Here is a 19,688-nt window from a genome sequence, read left to right as displayed (position 1 = left end):
CATCAGAGAAGCGAAAAGTTATGTGGCCCTCACAGGAAAAAGTTTGGGGACCACTGTATTAAAGTAATTTACATGTTTTATGATGACCTAAATTTGGATTACGACAATGTCCCTAGTAGTGCTGGACACAATTTTATTCCCGAATATAGCTCATGTGGAATCCTGTTGAAAATACATATCCCGACAGAATATTTTTCCAAAAAATGACATGAAATCAATGCCAATTTTCTCAGATCTGCATTTATCTACAAAACACACATTTCAGTAGAATCGCAGGACAATTTTTTTAACCTGCCACGCTTGTTTTTGAAATGTGGGTGGGGAAACCGGAGTACCCGGAAAAAAAACCCATGGAGGCTCAGAGAGACCATGCAAACTCCACACAGGAAGGCTGCAGCTGGAATCAAACTCTGCACCTCTGCATTGTGAGGCCAACCCGCCAACAACTGGTCCAACTGGTTAAATGTGCTTTATAATAAAGCTGCCTTGCCGTACCCTCAAAGGTGCACCGCAGATTTTGTAAACATATGCCCAGTAGGGACTCAGTGCTCAGGTGCTGCCGTGATATCTCAACAACATACTTTCCCCATCACCGTTTTGTCTGTATCGCCTTCGAGAAAAACAAAACAAAACTGTCCCTATTACACGATGATGACTTCTCAGTTGGATGATTCGATTTATTGAACAAATAATGTCAATGAACACTTTCTCACTGAATTCACACAACAAGGAAAATAATTTTCTTGCCACACTGTTGAAAGGCAATGATGATGTCAATGCAGTCAATCTTACCTCAGTGTGTCCCGGCAGGGTTGTTCTCTCAGACAGCAAATTCACATCATTCCCACCATTTTCATCTACAAGACAAATTGATACATTTTAGTCTGTATGTAACTAAAGCCAAAAGAGTGTAATTCATGACTCTCAGCATGGCCTCTTGTCAATGGCAACATAATGAAACTAAAAATGTTGGATCTGTCGTTTTCATTCATCCACTACATACGAAACACCAACAAGAACAGCAAAGTGACCAGGGGTTCACTCAATGGAAACCGAGCAAAATATATGGAGTCACTAAGAACAAAGAATAACTTTATTTCTACTCACTCTTTAATTGCAAAATGTATTAATGATGTATAATTTTTTCACTAATTAAAAAAAAACACCTTTGTCCTTAAGGGCTGTGCATCTCTGGTCTGTGGCTGTGAAGATATAAATCTTGATAAACTACCAATGATTTGATACATTAAAGTTACTTTAGCAGCAATTGTCAATGTGAGACCACCCGATTCACCTCCTAACCGCAATGCGCGCTGTTCGATTCAATTCGATTTGATACTATGATGCAAAGAAATGATGTTTATGCACTTCCATGACTAATTATTTATTCAAGACAATGAATCAACCATTGGTGCACGTTTTCAGAATGTGGGAGGAAGTAACCGGACAGAAAAAATGCAAGCACGCGCATGAAGGCTCGTTCCAAGATTGCAACTCCAAATGTCTGACTGTGTGACAGATGTACAAACCACATGTTACACCAGGCTGCCAACACAGTGCTCATATAGTCTAAAGATTATTGTCGCTGCTCATCTCAACTCAATTTTATCTAGAGTGCACTTTGAGAACAATGACAGCTAAAAGTGCTGTGTATAAATACAAACTGAACGTAGAACAATTCAAAATTGCATAATTTAGAAACAATAAAACAATACAGACTGAAACAATCTAAATAAAATCTTACGATCCGCTTATCCTCACAAGGGTCACGCGGGGGCGAGGGGCTATCCCAGCCGTCTTCGGGCAGTAGGCGGGGGGCACCCTGAATAGGGTGCCAGCCAATCTCAGGGCACACAGAGACGAACAACCATCACAGTCTCACCTCGGCCCAACGGCCGTAATGTGTCCATCCCAGAAATGCAGACGGAGAAATATTGATATTATATCATATTCATTGGTGAAAAACTGAATTGAGCGCGAGGGGCCCATATTTCACCTTGCAGGAGCATTTCCGCATGCCGATGCGTTGATAATCACAACCTACTACGGTCATCCTCATGGTGCCGTGAGTTTGATTTGAGTTGTTTTTATTCGGTCCAGGGCTGCTGTCCTGCATTTTTCACATGTCTTATTGTACATGACAAGCAGGGGTTCACTGTAAGTATTGCTTAAGGGGAAAATGGGTTCAAAATCTGAACAGATCAATCTTTTATTTGATTCAATTTTAATTGCATGTTCTTTGAAGTCAAGATGGCGCCCGAGTAGGCAGCCGTCAGCAAGTGCTCTCTTGAGCCTTGCTTTTTTTTGTTGTTCTTGTGTTTCTTTTGTCACTTTGTGTTTGTTGTTACGTCGTGTGGACTTGATGTGGACCTTTTTTCAGCATTTTTTGGCCACGACATTCATCAAGGAGGAGACTCTGTGCTTGGTGGTTGCGCCTTCTCGGCAGCATGGGTATACCAGCACCGTTTTTGACTGGAGGAATGTCGGCGCCATTTGACTGTCGTTGCTGGACAGTCCCGGGGCGCTTGTGTCTTGCGCCTGTAATGGGCAGCATTTTTCACAGCCCCGCTTTGTTCAGCGGAGAGATCGGTGCTGTTGAACGGTCTGCGGCTGGATGGATGGAGGTCTTGAGGAGCCGACGATGAGAAGAAAGGATCGTTGGCGCGGGAGTCGCGGATTGGAGTTTGAAGCGGATTACGTGGGACAGGAGAAGTGAACTAATCTCTTTTCGTCAATGGATGCTACAGCTTTGTGTTTGCTTTCAAAACTTAGCTTGTAGCAGACGTGTGCACATTTTCAGCATGACGTCTCTGATCCACTGGAGAAAGGACACTTTGATCCTCTCCTCTTTCATCTATAACTGCTTCAGACAACAAAGTGTATGCAGAAAAGTGGTGAAGATTGCACGACTGTCTCTGTCCTCTGTGTTGTGTTGTTATTTTTATTTTTGACTTCAAAATGGCGCCGCGAGAGTGGCTGCCTTTCCAGCAGCTCCTATTTTTTTGTTGTTCTACTTCTTCCTTTCATAACTTTGCTGCTGTGAATCTGGAATTTCTCCATTGTGAGACTAATAAAGGTTTTCTTCTTCTTCTTCTTAGACTTGGAGGTATGTGGTCTGTGACTGCGACTGTATTTAAAGCAACAGCTGCTCTCAATTGAGGTGAAATTTGCTTTCGGAATGACTGCCTGGTTAATATGGCTGCACGTGCCTCTCTGCCAACCAAATAAGGAAATTTTTGTTTTTATTCTGGTAATAAAGAGTTAGAGTAGCGCTCGGTCATTTTCATGAACACAAGATGTGGTAGAGCTGAAATCAGTGCAACTCACATGCTCCTGTCTGTCTGTACTACAATGACACATTGGATTCCAGCAGGGCAGCGTGGCAGACACTGCTTGCTGCTGCCTCGCTTTTATTCTCGAATGGTGGGAACGTAGCACTTCCTGTGGGGGAGGTTGGAACGTGCATGAAGAAAGCGAGGGGGTGGGGCTTAGCGTATGCATCTCTGCAGTGCCAGATAGACCCACGTGAAATCACCCCACAAAGGACAGTCCTCTGCTTTCTTCAGCCAGCCGTGTCTGATTGGACATCAAGATGCCAGACAGCATTGGGAGGCCAATCGAAAAGGGTCTTCATGTGTAAGCTCGATGAGAACACTTATGATAGAGGGATATAAATGTGTCATCGATAAAGAGCAGAAGAATCCCTGAAGACAAACAACAGCACACCACTTACATCGTGGGAAGAAGTGCCAGCTCTGCAGCTGAAGTTGAATTTTTGGCTGTGTTATTTTTTTTCCTTTCCTTTTTAGAGCTCATGTGACACGTACACAGACAGTTATCTGGGTTGAGCAAATAGGAGCAAAGGCCCAGCAGTGTGTCATAGCTACTTCCACACAGGGGCTAACTATAGCGAAGAGTCAATTCTGAATGTAAATATTTATGTTCATGAACAGTTCATAGAAATGAAAATACAACTTACGGTAACCAAGGCCAAGTCACCTAATTTTATCTCAGACAATATTGAAATCCTCAGGTGGTGGGAACAGTCAAAAGCTTGTCAAAATCTCGCATGACTTCAAAATGGTGAGCTGAACATAAAAATATCTTGCTTAGTTTCAGTGAGCAATACCAACGTTGGTGTTCATGTGAGCCCGAGGCAAGGCAAGACTAAGGGCCATATTTTTTTAGCTCACCGCACGTGTAGCGCAAAGCGCAGTCAAGGTGTGAGCATGGGTGGAGTTTTCTTTCTTTCATTTTTGGTTGTAACGGGGCAGTTGTACCGCTGTGCGCCGTAGTGGGATGCCGAGTCTCGGCCAATTGTTGGCGTCCCTCATTTTGCGTTACAATCCGGGCACTCGGAGCTTGACGTCACAGAAGCACAAATAGAATCACTGATCTGTCAATCAGGAAATATTATTTTTAAAGTAACAAAATGAGATTGTTATTTTAAAATATTTTTAAGATGATAATTATTATAATTCCTTCAATGAATTGATTTCTAGAATAATTATGAAGGAATGTACCAGGTTGGTGTCATATTTATGAAATGAATTTGGTGACGTGAACTGCACACATCCGCAGAGAGCCAAATCTGTCATCCTGCGCCTCAATTAAATACACCAAAATCATGTCAGACCACATGTGCTGCAAAATAAACCTTCTTTTGAGAAGTCTAAAATGGAGTAAATTTTTTGGTGCGCAAATTTGCAGGTGCGCTGCGGGCGAGGCAGAAATGCCAAGTGAGGCATCACAAATCTACCTCATTCACACTGCATTAGTCCATTACCCTGGCAAGAAAAGGACAAAGCACTCGGTTATATGTTAAGCGCAGACTACTTTCTGTCACCAAATTGTACGATGACTCAGGAGCGATGCAACTCTGTGTGCCGAAACGCCTAAATGGGCGTAACGTGCCCAAACACACTAGACAAGATTTGCGTTGGCACAAAAATGAAGTTGCGCCCGGTATTGTGCCAACCGTACGGGTCGACTAAGGGGGCCAGATGTTCAAAAACATGTCTGGCAAATGTATGAATTTTTGTTTTGTGCTATACATCGACAATTTTCATTAGATTTCTATTTCTTACTCATTGGATCAATTAATTTTGTTTTCAATATTCTACTTCTTTATTAGCCTAATTAACCAAGAACATAGCTGCTAGACCGCCTGACAGTTCAACTAATCATTACGATACAGAGCCTATTAAACATACAAATTATGTGCCCTTAGGTTTCATGCAAGGCACAATATAAGTTATTATACTGTCATCATATTCAATGATGAAGTACTGCACACAGATTCAATTAAGTTTAGAAAATCTGTTTCATATCTCACCACACAAGGTATCTGTTTCCCCCCTAAACTGGAATCTATCTTGTTCCAATTTCATAAGCTCCTGTCACCATGAGCCACAAAAGTCTTCGGGCTTATGTTTTTATAGACTGGGCAAATGTGAATTTCCCAAATAGCCATTTGAAACTTCAACAGCCAGGTGAAAGAAGACATTCTGAAGGAGATTAAACACATCTTATTATACTCTGACACTTAAGATAGTATGTGGTTGCAAATGTTTTCATATTTGGTGATTTTTTTTAACAGAGCCTGAGTCATTTTCATTTATACTTTTTACCTAATATATTTTATTGTTCAAAATTTCAAATATTCAATACTACTGGGAGTGTGGTTTAATCGTTTTTGCTCTCAAGTCACTAATACAGTGACATAAAAAAAATAAGATACTGTATATAAATAGTTCATCATGTAACCGTATTTTCCGCACTAAAAGGTGCACTGGCTTATGAGGCGCACCTTCAATGAATGGCCTATTTTGTCATTTTTTTCACATATTGCACCACTGGACTATAAGGCGCTATCTACAATGCATCCACTAGATGGAGCTACAGGTACATCTTTGTCCAGCTCCGTGCCTTCTCTTCTTCCATTAGACTCTGAGGCATTCATGACCGCCTCCAAAAAACGTAAATTAACGATTACTTCAATGAAAGTATGAAAATTGAAAATACAGTAATGCTTCAAAACATTCATTCATTCATCTTCCGAACCGCTTGATCCTCACTAGGGTCGCGGGGGGTGCTGGAGCCTATCCCAGCTCTCTCCGGGCAGTAGGCGGGGGACACCCTGAATCGGTTGCCAGCCAATCACAGGGCACACAGAGACGAACAACCATCCACGCTCACACTCATACCTAGGGACAATTTAGAGTGTTCAACAGAAAATCAAAAATAAACTCTGTAGTCCCGCGACAGAATTTTTTTGGGCATTTCCTTCTGCGTAGCTGCAACAGAACGATCGGATGTCAGTAAATTGGAGGCGACTGGACTGTCTCAGAAGTGTTTGCTATTTAAAAAATTATATTATATTTTAAAAAAATATAAACGAGGATTCTCGTTTGTGAATTCTATAGCCCACTACAGAATTTATTTTGTGATTTCCTGGCTTGATTTTCTGTTTTGATGCATTATTTTCAATCTTCGTAGTTTCATTGAGAGACTTTTCAGTGTGCCTTATAGTGCGGAAAATACAGTAATTTCTAGGAAAATATATTGTCCAAAAAACGCATTTGTGTGACAGGCCTACCAACCACTGTTCAATAAACTACATTTCAGAGACACAGCATACTGTATATTAATTAAGGTTTACAAGCTCCTATTTGAGAAAAGCTTAACTTGCATTTAAAGAAAAGAAGGCAGCAGGTCTAGGTGGCATGAGCTCTGAGATAATCAAGGCCTAAGTTAATGTACACCTCCAAACACTGTCATCGACAGAAATTCTCTCATGCCATCATCAGCCTCATCAAAGATGATGTTGACACAGGGAATGAGGAATACTGACTCTAAACTTTGCGAACTGGTGTCAAAGGAACCACCTTCCCCCACGGGAGCAGGAAATGCATCTCAATGTGGGTGAACATCCAGCGAAAGGTCATAAAGAGAGTGGCCTCCTACAAGTTACTTAAGAGTAAACGAGACTGGCCCACAAACACTCACGTGTGCAGATAAGAGGCCACAACAGACTCTACATTCTCAGAGGGCCCTCCTACATTCTATGACTCAATAGCCCTATCAGTCATTTTTCAGGCTGTTGCCGCAGCAGCATTTCAGCTGCTGACAGAGGAAACTGGGCAGGCTGGTAAGGAAGGCCAGTTGTGTCCTGGGGTGTTCCATCGATACATGGCAGGTGGTGGAGGAAAGGAAAATGGAAATACATGTATCATCTTTGATGGACGAGCAAGCGATCAGACATTGTCATTTCAAGTCTGTTTGATCTACAATGTACCAACAGCATTGTCAAAAAATGGAAATCTGGAGCGCCTGGAGCAGCATTTTATAACAGTACCTCGAGCTACAATGGTGATGTTTCTGCACTATACACGCGACAGAAGTGCATCCCTGCCTCCACTGCGATAGACGGTGATTTCTTCTTTTAAACAATTCTGTATTGTCTTGTATCTAGTTTATTTTTCTGTTTTGTTCATGTTCGGGTATCTGTATGTGTGCACACGTGCATATGTGTCTCCGTGCACATGCAGTAACGGGTCAAAAAACAGTTGGGCATTCCTGATGTTGAGTATTCTCATTTAATAATATTCAGAATTTATCTTGACTGCTGATAATTAATTTAGCTCAATCTCAACCGCTAATTGTATAGACACTAGTAAATTATGTGCATTTATTATTTTTACTGCATACAATGCAATGCGAAAGAAGCCAGTTTGAAATTCAATTTGAGAGTTAAAATTTGCATTTTGGAAATATATCTAGACAAGAAAATAGCTTGCTGCTACGCTACGCATTTGAGATCTAAAAAGTTGGAGCCAATTTTAAAAAATACACACACACACACACACACATAATTGCATGTTTGTTATTGAGTTTTTCATGCATTCATAATTGGTTTTTAATCAAGCACAAATATTTTTAATCTGAATATTTGACAGTTCGATAGAATATTCAGTGGGATATTTGAATAAAAATATATTGCTGCTACTAACGACCTTGCTGCTGTTAAAAAAAAATAATAAAATAAAAAGTCCAGCAAGCCTTGGGTTTCTTCCGGATGGTGTTCAAATGTAAACTCTTGGAGAACTGAGGACCCCATGTCTTATTTTCAAGGCAAAGCAGCATAACACTGCATTACAATTAGTGTACTGTCTTCAAGGTACTCCTGTAATTAACCAAATAACGTCCTAAGACTCCTATCACACATATTAGGAAAGAAAGACACTTTCACATCATGAAAACCAAACCATCCAACTGAACTGAAGGTCATTTTTTTGTGACTATTATTATCTCAGCAACAAATAGTAATTTACACTAATTCACCACTGTTGCTAAAATGTACATCAGAGCGCTTTGTTTAAAGGGTCGAGAACGCTGCTCATCAGAAGCAGCAATATCTGACCACAGGCCTGAGACAGCATGTCTCAAGTGATGCTTCTGAGAAAAGATATACAGGCCAATAACTTGCGTGCCCACAGGCATTTACTAATCATGCATGGTGGCAAAGAAGGATAGATAGTGCATTCTCTCTTTCAAACATTTTACCTGAACAATGAGAACAAAAAAAAAAAACATAACCTGATTAAAATTTCATTTGAGAGCTGGTTGCCTCTGGCCAAGAAATCCAATACTTGTACTAGATTCTGCACCAATGGGAAGTCAAAACCCCACTGCTTCAGAGGTTTCTGTTCTAGCAAAGCATGGAAACGAATACTAATTACAGCTTCAAAATCTTGCTGCCTACATAACAAGACTAATGTTATTTTTTCTGCAGAGGAAATGGAACACAGGGGTGAGCATCTATATACATAGCTGTATGTGAATTGTACATCTCTTGTACGCTGAATAATTCATATTTACATGTAATTGTAGTCGCTGTGGTTTTAAAAAGCCAGTCAAGATTACAAGAACAGTAAGTGATAATTTCCTTTAAATTGCAGCTTGATTTTATAATCCAATTTACAAAGCACCATTACCACAGTGACCAAGCATCTTCTACTTCAGTTGTCTAATAGAAGGTCCACCCGAAAGACATCACCAGAATTAGTGTAAATGACACCGAAAACAGTGTTAGTGCAGTGTTTGCAATTTTGTTGCACAATTTAAGTTGCCATTGCGCCCTATGAGACAGCATGGTATAATTACAGAATGGTGTTATTAGGGTATATTTTCATACGACTGTACATTCCCATTGTTTTCAGTGTGGAATAAATGAAATTACCATGGTCAGCTTGTTAACAAATGCTGTGAATGGAGGACAGAACATTCAAAGTAGCATGACCACAAACAAATTCTCTGACGGATGAAAAACTTGTATGGCCTCATTACTCATGTTAGCATGCCCGACTTTGACACGTGTACATGCGTCAGTGCAGATGAGACACTTGAGCCATGAACACATCATACTGTTCAACCTGCAGTTCAGGGCCAACATGGAGGCTGAAACAGCAAACGGGCAAAGACACTTCTGGGTGTCATTAGCACACAGACCAGTGCAGAAATAACAGCCAAACCGAAGCAGAATTAAGCTAACCTAATGAGCACAGCTTGGCGTCATGGGGACAAGTATATGAAATGAGACAAGAGGAGGAAAGTAATGAAAGGACGGACAGACAGGCATCACATCAAGCCTTAGATCTGCCCGTACCTGTGTGCAAGTTGATCCTGAATGCGGTCAGCACGGCAGGACCATCTTAAGAGAGCAGATATAAGCATTAGAAACTCGTCTGTATGCGGTCAGTAAAAAGTAAAACGTTTTAACTGCTGGTGGACATCTGACCAGGTTCTCACTTGTAATAGTGCCTCAAGTAAGAGTGGATAATTAAAAGAAGAAAAACAGTTGAATTGTTTTATTGTGTCCAGGAATTGGATCAGGACTGTAGTGAAAAACCTACATAATTCAACCTGAAAAGGAGAGAGACCAAGACTCAATCTCCTGAGTAGTACACAATCCATTCCATGATGCTGGTCCACTTCCATCCATCCAACCATCCATCCACCGATCCATCCATTTTCTGATCCGCTTATCCCTACAAGGGTCACGGGGCATGCTGGAGCCTATCCCAGCTGTCTTCGAGCAGTAGGCGGGGGGCACCCTGAATAGGGTGCCAGCCAATCTCAGGGCACACATAGACAAAGAACCATCTGAGCTCACACTTTTATCTATAGGCAATTTAGAGTATTCCGATAATGTGCCAGGCATGTTTTTAATATGTGCGAAGAAACAGGAGTACCCGACGAAAACCCACGGAGGCACGGAGAAACATGTAAACTCCAAAAGGAATCAAACCCTGCTGCCGTCCTGCTGTTCCATTTCCAATTGCTGTAAATTCATTTAATTTACAGGAAACCTTTGAAGTTACATTTTAATATTTCTAACTTTCATAACAACTTGCAACTCACAACATGTTACAAAATGATGGTTCTCAATTTTTGTGTGACATTTGTTTTTTCATTGAGCTGAATAATAAACTTTGCCTTGTTTTAGGCAGGCTGGGAGTCTGTCATTTATACAGTGTAGGCACCAACGCCAGGTCATGCGTGGCTCCTTTTCAACTGCTGAATTTCATTTTTTTAAATTTAGACAGGAGTTGTCATTCCTCACACTTGAATAACCCCAGCTTGGCATTTTGTAACAGAAAAAGAGGGGAAGTAATACTGATTTGGAACAGATTTAACTTCCTCTAAGTCTGAGGTAATGCCAGATATGCAAGAAATTCGCATGTTGCGTTGTAGCACTTGTGACATTAGTAAGATTTGTATGGCAGTTTAAATAGATCTGTCTTAAGTATGTGTGATTGAGCAATGAATGAGCCAAACGTGAAAACTGTGAAAAGTGAAAAATGAAAGTACAAAGCTCTTTCTTAAGAAAAAATGTTTAAACATGAGTTTTCATGGAACCAATTCAATGAAGCCTCAATTCAGTAAGTTAACTCAAACACACCATTTTCAATGTACAGCTAAATAAGAGGGGAAAGCAGAAAGTGCAACCAAAGTACCGGTACCCACAAAACATTTTCATCAGAATCAAGTATAATGATCACAGAGGCTTCATTGACAAGGCCATGAATCCCCATGAAGTCGTGTTCGATTTAGAGAGGACACAGTCTTATCTTTGCGAGACACAACCTACAAGCGTTGAAATAGCATGTTGATCGTGGTTGAAGACGTGATGTGTGTGAGGTCTACAGCTGTTTCCACGGAGCGCCGGCAGATGCAGATTAGGTTCCATTATAATCACATTAGAAAGTCTTCACCCAATCATACTGCTTTTCCACAAAGGTAACCGAGTTATCCATTTAGTATTATTTGCAGGCTTAAAGGTATACACCAGAGTTAGGGCCGATATGTAGATATGCAGTGTACCCCAGTGTATCACGAGTACGATAAATATTCTATCGTGTCACTTTTCTGCTACCCTTTCTTCTGTCATTTGTCATCTGCAGCAAACTGCGTGGAATAAGAACATCAAAGACCTCTATATAAGCAGCATGTCCACATATCTTCAGACAGTCACGCGGAGCGCCCATCGACGTCAGACAGCAACTAGCACAGATGTCTGTAAATTTTTTCATATATTGGATGCACAGCACTATAAGACGCAATCTACAATGCATCCACTAGATGGAGCTACGCGCAAGGAAATACAAACAGAACTGTAGCCATGCCAAATGAGTGAAGCGCACCTCAGTAGTCCATAGTCCGCTGCTCTGTGCTGTACGCGCATGAGCCCGAGCACGCAAGCACGAGGCAACCCATGTCTCAGGTCAAAGAAGCTTTGAACAAATGACAACAGCCAAGATAGCTTAGCCATTGAGTGGCGTTGCTACAGAACGATCAAATGTTAGTAAAACTTATTTAATAAAGCAGCGACACAGTTCACTTAACCAACAGCAAGTTATAACATTGATTCATTAACATTGAACTCTCTTACCGCTGGTCTATTTCCATGTTCAATTGCGTAACACGATCGCCTTCCTTTTTAACTCTGCATTGTAAGCATGTCTCAAGCAAGTAGCCATTTTGGGAGTCGACATATTACCGTAGTAACCATACAGAAGGCGCATCGGATTTTAAGGCACGCTGTAAGCTTTTAAGAAAATGGAAGGCTTTTAGGTCCGCCTTTTAGTCCGGAAAATATGATAATGTAATCCCACTTGAAACACGAAACATAAAGTAAATATTTGCGGTGATAGTAGTTATTCATCCACATAGACGGTTCATTTATTATGCACGGCAATGATGTTACGTCATCATTTGTAGACATCTACGTTAAATGAGATCGAGACGCAAAGTCTTCAATAGCCCAAATATTTCTCCTCCGGCATTGCCACTATATGAGATGGTAAAATGAACCCGTATATGCAGCACCAAATTCACTTCCCTAAACACTGTCCAACGTAACATCTTTTTTTTTTTTTTTTTTGGTGCACATCACTCGACATCATGCTTTGTGCGCATGCATGTCGATTCACAGACACGTTGGGTTCACTAGAAGTTGCATTTGCTTTTGTAATGTGAACGAGGATATAAAAAGGTTGGATTCAACAAAAAAATCTGAATAGGGAATCACTACCTGCAATTTGAACAAAGCAATAGTGTGTATTTGAAAATATATTGTGATATATCATTACTGTAATATAAAATGGCCTTCGGAGTGATGGAAAAGTTTTCCCATATCGCCCAGCACTAGTTGCGAGCGGGTTATTTCTAAAATGAAATATTTTGATCGAAACACAAAACAATGCTCTGCAGAATGCAGGACTAAGAATAAAGAGATGGCTTTTTATGTATGATTTAGTATCATGCCTCCATCACGGGGGGTAATACAATTACAGGGTCAGTTGCCATGGCAACTCTTTGGCTCTGTTTCTACTCCAACTGGGAGATGACTTCATCTGGATGCAGATAGGGGAGTGAGATCAGCTTTGAAGGAAGCACACATGCTAAAAAAAATAATAAATCAATAATGGCTGATGCATTGAAAAATGAAGCTAAGACGGGTTCACGTATCATGATTAAAGGACAGCAATTCCAAAGACAGGCTGGGTTTTTCATTGAAGAGGCTGTTTAGGCCGACAGACATTGTCGGCTCGCCCAGAAAGTAATACAAGCAAATGCTATGGGTGCCACCGCCGCCTTCAGGGGGCACTGTGCAATCCGGAGAGAAAAAAAAACTATTCACGTTCATTGTAATTACATTAAAAGGAGTTCACTCATAAAATGAACACAGTGACATATTAACAGGTAAACCAATGAACCATATATCAACATTTTAGTGTCATGACAGTTAGGGTGTATGTTTTCAAATAATATGTACAGAAACATATATTTCTTTTCTTTCACATTTTAAATTGTGAGGATTCATGCTTCAAATACTGGATGGCTGGATGTTATCTTCTAAATTCAACACACTGGTTAAAAACAATGCTATTCGATTTATTTTGCAATCGTATGTAAAGTTGCTGATGAGCAGACTTCATGGTTGGCATTGCTTGTAGAATGCAACCTTCATTCAGGAAAACAATTCACATTTCGACTAAATTGGCCTCACACAAAAACCCAGATATCTCAAACCACACAGAATGGTACCGGTGTGGGGGAAAAAGAACACATGACAACATGACCAAAAACAATAAATCATTGTGTAAGTAGCAAATAGAGGCTTTATCGAAGAGATGAAGTAAATCTGTATTATTTCCTCAGCAACAAGTTGATTCCAGTTAGGATCTATTTTAGCAGATTCCAAGTTAGCATCACCAAATGGATTGTGTTCAACATTTAAGGTATTACTGTATGACATTAGTCTGCCAGTCAACTCTATAAATCCATGTTTGGGCAGCTGTGAACAAGGTACAATTGTCAAAACAGAGCCGGAGGAAAGTGAAGACAGACGTCTTCCTCCCCTTTCACATGCGGCTGAAGGTCTGCTCTGATAAGCGCCTCAACAAAGCCACTGCGCAACAAGTGCAGTCTATCAACCTACAACAGACCCAAAGTAAACTGACAACTCTTTATTAGGCACTCATCGATAAATGCAATTTAGTGTTGGGAACAAGTTCAGGACTCCATTTGTTGCAGTTCAAGCAGCAAATTTAGTATGCACCAGACTGTTATTTGTTCCCAGTGCCAGTAACGATACAGTAGTTAACAATATGAAACAAATCCAATTATGAAGTCAAACCATGAGAACTAAAAATAACGCTTCAGTATTGAACGAGATCACGAGATTATAATGGGCTTGGTTTGGAAGACCAAACAAAAAGCACTCAAACTCCTTCAATTGTTCCAATCTCTCTGCTTGGAGTCAAACCAAATGCTGAACTTTATATAACATACTTCATTTAACATAACATGTATGATTCATTTGACAGTCCTCTATTGTGCATGGTATTCATTTTTTTTGGTCTGTTAAAACATTGTACAATGTATCTGTCTATTTGTCGTGATGATGAGACCTATACCCAATATTTCCAACAAGATGATACAAGATCAAGTAGCCCGCATGGGGATTTGAGAGCATTTTGGTTGATATAATGAAGACATGGATCATTTTAAAAGAGGAGCTACCGTAATTTCTCGATTTTTTTTGTTGCACAAAAAGAAAACTCAAACATTTGAAGGGGAGTTTTATACTCCTCTTATCCTCTTTCATCTATAACTGCTTCAGAAAACAAAGTGTATGCAGGAAAGTGGTTAAGATTGCACGATTGTCTGTGTCTCATGTGTTGTTTTGTATTATTTTGTCATGTTTTTGTTAACTTTTCTTTTGATAGCGGCGCGAGGCACCCGCAGCGGCTCCTCTTGTTTTATGGTTAGAGGGAAGAAATTTCATCTGTGCTGCATGTTACATGTTACACATGCAGTACGTTTGACAAACTTTTATCCAATCTAATCCAATCCAATGCATGGGTTTAGAAGAATAAAATGAAGATTTGTCACATAACATATAATATAAATTAGGGGTGCTCAATACATCGATCGCGATCAACTGGGATTCAGCGGACTAGTCCCAAGTCCAAGTCCACCGCGAGGGGTAGGTGGAGGAAGGGGGGTGGGGCTGGTTGGTAGCTTCAAACGTCAATCTTCTGTCAACTCAACTGTATTTATAGAGCACTTTCAAACAGCCATCGCTGCATACAAAGTGCTGTCAAAAAAGGTTGGCCACCCCTGGGAAAGCTGTTTGACCATTGAAAGGTGCTAGGATTTATTTATTTAAATAAAGCCACATATGTCTTAAAACTAATAAAAAATGGCAAGAAACATTTAAACATTTATAATAATAATAACATATTTTATTTAGAAGTGCCTTTCAAAACATTCATGGCCACTTTACAATCGAGAACACGAACAATAAAGCCACCGATAAAATGATAAATAATTTAATGTTTTCCACAAAAAAATATGGAAAGAAGGAAAATGGAGGTGGGAGAATGGTGTTTTTTTATTTTTATAAATAAAATGTAAAATATTGAAAGAAAAAAAAATCTTCAAATATATTCTGAATCCACTTGTGTCAAACGAGTATGCGGGGGTTGACTGTACAATGTTATTTGTGGTGGTTTTGGCATAATTCTCCTATGAAACTTAGGACCAATTGCGATGTTCCAAACAGGTTTTTGCCCAACTTCATGACTTACCGGTACTTCATTGTTTATCCACCAAGCCTCACATCATCTCGAGAAGCATGCTCAGTACATGATAATCACAAACGATAATAACATACAATAAAATAAGACTCTAAGCATCAGAGCATGAAACCTAGAGGTGTGGGTGCTTTGAGTGGAGAAGATGAGAGGCTGCACCTTATACTCAGAAAGTAAAATTAAAAAAAATAAAATAATTGAACATGTCTAGTCAATCTGGTGACTGGTTATTGTGCTGCTTTGGCTGCTAAATACTATCTTGGTTCACAGTTCAACAGCTGTAAACAAGTCAATACACTCACCAGATAGACAAAATTCCTCACTCCCAATTCTCCAAGCCCGCACCTTTGTGGCTTGGTCCCGACCAGTATTAGAAGCAGCCTATGTTACATAACTCTTGGTGCTCACAGACCGCAATGATATTGTCCACGATTGTTTATTTCACCGCATTGCACGTGTGTCCGTGTGTGTGTGTGTGTGTGTGTGTGTGTGTGTGTGTGTGTGTGTGTGTGTGTGTGTGTGTGTGTGTGTGTGTGTGTGTGTGTGCGTGCGTGCGTGTGTGTGTGTGTGAATGTGTTCATGTGAGTGTAAGACGATAAGTACATTCTCAATGCGGATTTTCGGCACCGCAACACAGTGAAAAATTCACCTTTTCAAATGGTAGCACCCGTCCCCCCACCCCCAAGGAAAAATGCATCCACCTATTCCCAGCTATCTGCACAAACTGCATTGGACTTTATATCCAACACGAACGTTTAACTTGTGTTTGGGTTGACTGCAGTATCAGACTCCCTGACTTCTGCATCATACAAACATCATTTTTGCTGCTCACCCAACGTCAGGTCGAGGATCAAGTCAACTGCCGTAAATAGAAACAAAATTGTATTTAGCCGATGTCATGTTCTATACAGAAGTTGGTTCCCTAGAGGACGAAAAGTACTTTCCAAAGCAAGCATTTGTTGCCCTTTGCAATGCCAAGTCGTCTTTGTGACATCCCGGGCACATATCTTGTCTGGAAATGAGAAATCCTAACGAGCAAATTATTTATGTAGATAATACTTCACTGTTTGAGCATGTATACCAGCAACTTGGAGGAAACATAATAAATGAGTACATCTGAAAATCTGATTTTAAAGGGAGCTCTAATATTGAAGTGTGTGTTATTCTCAAGAAATCATGATGAAACCTTGGGTTTATTTTTTTTAAAACAGTTTTCAAGTTCTGAATAATTATTCTCGAATACACATTACTGCTCTTCTGTGGTCATATCAGCTCATTGTAAACTCTTGAGTAAATATGTGTTATTTGTGAATGCTTAGAAGGTAATCCTAATTTAGCAGAGACATAATGATGATTGAAACAGCACAATCCTCTGTTAATGCCTAGAACTTTGTGAAGTGCAAGCTCGTCATTCTCCATGGACCATCAGGGAGAAATAATGGCAAAACAATTCATTTTCGTCAAGCCAACATCTGAAAGCATACCACTGGGTAAATTAAATGACCCTAATGGACTCTGGTGGAGATTGTTTAAAACCACACTCAATGTGGTTTGGTGTTTGGTAAAAACACACTGATGACTGGCCGTCACTGAAGAAGAAATCCCGTGAAATATGGAGAGAGAAAAAATAACCTTTTTCTCAAGTTTGAAGTACATTAGATTATCTAATGGCCAACCTAAATATGTGCTTTAGTTATGGAAACACCTTCCAGGGTGAGTTTGTTTTGAAATGACACACACTGAACCAACAATAAAAATAGTAACAGAGAACCAGTGTAAATTCTACTCCAATATATTTTCCGAGTATTTGCATAATATCATCAAGAATAGCCTCTGCTCAGAGAAAGCACAGAGTACACGAGGACGACTCTGTTAACACGTTTGCATAGAAATGAATATTTGGAGGTTTAAAAAAACACGGGTTGTTGCTTATTAAGCTCCCGTTTGCTTAAAACGGTCACGTTATAAAGTCAGCTCATGTATATTTATCGACGGTTGACTTATTTAGTAAGTGATTGCTTTCATATGGGGTGGGCACACTGTCTTGACAAAAAAAATCAATGAAGTCCACAGAGAAAAGAAGAAACGACGCGGATGCACAAACAAATGGGCCTACCTCCAGTGTGAACGTCTCCGGCGCTTTGCAGCTCGATCAAAGTTTCATCCTTTGCCTTGCCCGTTATTTTCCTCATTGCGATCAAACGTGTGTTCGGTCAGAGCGGCTGTGACGGGGAGGCACGGACCGGTGATGCCGCTGTAGCACTGTCGGATCAACCAAATCACAACCATGTACGCACACCGTCAGCAAAAGAACGGCGGTAGCATCTTCCGCACGTTTTCTAAGAGGCCAGATGGAAGTGACCCGCTGCTTGCTACCAGACGCTTGCCTGAGTAATGAAGGTACTCATAAAAGGGGAGTGGCAAAGACGCTTTTCATCGGCTCAATGGACCTCTGAGTGAACGTGAACAAGAACAGAGAGCGAACGTGAGCGTGAAACAGCCTACATTCAAGAGGGAGTGGGAATTCTAAAGTGGTTGTGGCACAGGTTAAATACGACAAAAAATGGTAAAAAACGATAAGGGAATACTTGTGGTACCACGTGGTGCCGACTGCAGGATGGTAATTTGTGTACAATAGCGATACCTTGTGGCTCAGGCGGGTAGTGACTCATATTTTCTGATGTCAGCGACACCCAGCATCCACACTTTTGGCTGGATATATATTTTTTATTTTATTTATTTGCATTGTGCAATTCTGGTCTCACATATTGTGTTTGAAGACATTTGACCTTTCATCTATTATAAATCTTCAATTCTAAATAACATGTGCGCTCGTCTCCCTATTTAAGCCTCAGTGGGTGTCTGAAGCATAAATATCAATCCAACCATCAATCCATTTTCACAAGGAAGCTCGGGATATTCCAAGTCTTTTGACTGGAATTTTACATTTTATTTAGATGCATACATGTTTTTGCAATGTGGGAGAAACCCCATATGCTCAGCGAGAAAACATCTCATGTCCAGGTCAGAGGCCGGTACACAAACGCTTTAATGTGTGTCTGTATTTCTCACGCACATCATGGAGAAATAAACTGCTCACAGAGAAGAGTTTTTCCACCATTAGTTCCCTCCTAAAAGCTGAAGGAAACTCTGTCAGGAAGAGGTTGAAAAGATAAAAACGTCACAATGCAGTCAAGTGAGGATGCACGAAAATAGTACAGCCATACAAATCCATTACGAATGGTTAAATTGTTCAGGATCCATTATTGCAGTTAGTTAACATGCACATATATTCTAAATGGCATCGAATTTTCAAAAACAGTTTTCATTCATTTATTCATTTATTTTCCGAACCGCTTTATCCTCACTCGGGTCGCGGGGGGTGCTGGAGCCCATCCCAGCTGTCTTCGGGCAGGAGGCGGTTGAACCGGTTGACAGCCAATCACAGAGCACACACAGATGAAAAATCATCCACACCCACACCTAGGGACAATTTTGAGTATTCAATCAGCCTGCCATGCATGTTTTTGGAATGTGGGAGGAAACCGGAGCACCCGGAGAAAACCCACGCAGTCCCGGATAGAACATGCAAACTCCACACAGGGAGGCCAGAGCAGGAATTGGTACCTCTGCACTGTGAAGTCGACGTGCTAACCACTGGACTACCTGGCCGCCCAAATACAGTATTTTCACTCTAAGTTCCTCAGATCCAAAAATGTCAGTTTAGAGATGTTTCAAATAGAGTTTTAAGAAGTTCCAAAGATGAAGAAAAATGTCATTGTATTCTTTCAATGAAGTAGTGAAACGCGAAGCAAGGGAAATAAATAATTACAAGTATTTGCAAGTATCTAAAATTACATTGCAAAATGGCAAAATTGTGGCAAACATTCTTTTTATTGAATATTTAATATCAACCTCAAAAAATGTATATCACTCAAGAAAGGTTCGTGATATTTGACTTTCAGGTAAAATTTTCAGATTAAACCAAATGCACCATCATTTCCACAGTCACAGGGTGTTTAC

The 19,688-nt window shown here is 40.4% G+C and overlaps 1 protein-coding gene across 2 annotated transcripts in view; it reads right to left on the bottom strand.

The window, feature by feature from the left end:
• The window catches only part of ano5b (anoctamin 5b), a 38,724-nt gene extending 20,559 nt beyond the window's left edge, over positions 1 to 18,165 (bottom strand). The window contains exons 1-3 of one of the 2 annotated variants that reach the window (XM_052063078.1): positions 17,782 to 18,165; positions 9,668 to 9,712; positions 793 to 857 (exon numbers count right to left, since the gene is read on the bottom strand). In XM_052063078.1, the coding sequence (XP_051919038.1) occupies positions 793 to 857; positions 9,668 to 9,712; positions 17,782 to 17,857 (186 nt within the window). In that variant the 5' untranslated portion in view covers positions 17,858 to 18,165. The remainder of the gene's footprint in view (positions 1 to 792; positions 858 to 9,667; positions 9,713 to 17,781) is intronic. The other variant, XM_052063080.1, reaches the window with a different exon arrangement.
• Positions 18,166 to 19,688: the final 1,523 nt, after the last annotated feature.

This window comes from Hippocampus zosterae, chromosome 4 (assembly GCF_025434085.1).
Source record: "Hippocampus zosterae strain Florida chromosome 4, ASM2543408v3, whole genome shotgun sequence".
In the NCBI taxonomy this organism is placed as follows: Eukaryota; Metazoa; Chordata; class Actinopteri; order Syngnathiformes; family Syngnathidae; genus Hippocampus; species Hippocampus zosterae.
This window is presented reverse-complemented; position numbering and strand designations above follow the sequence as displayed.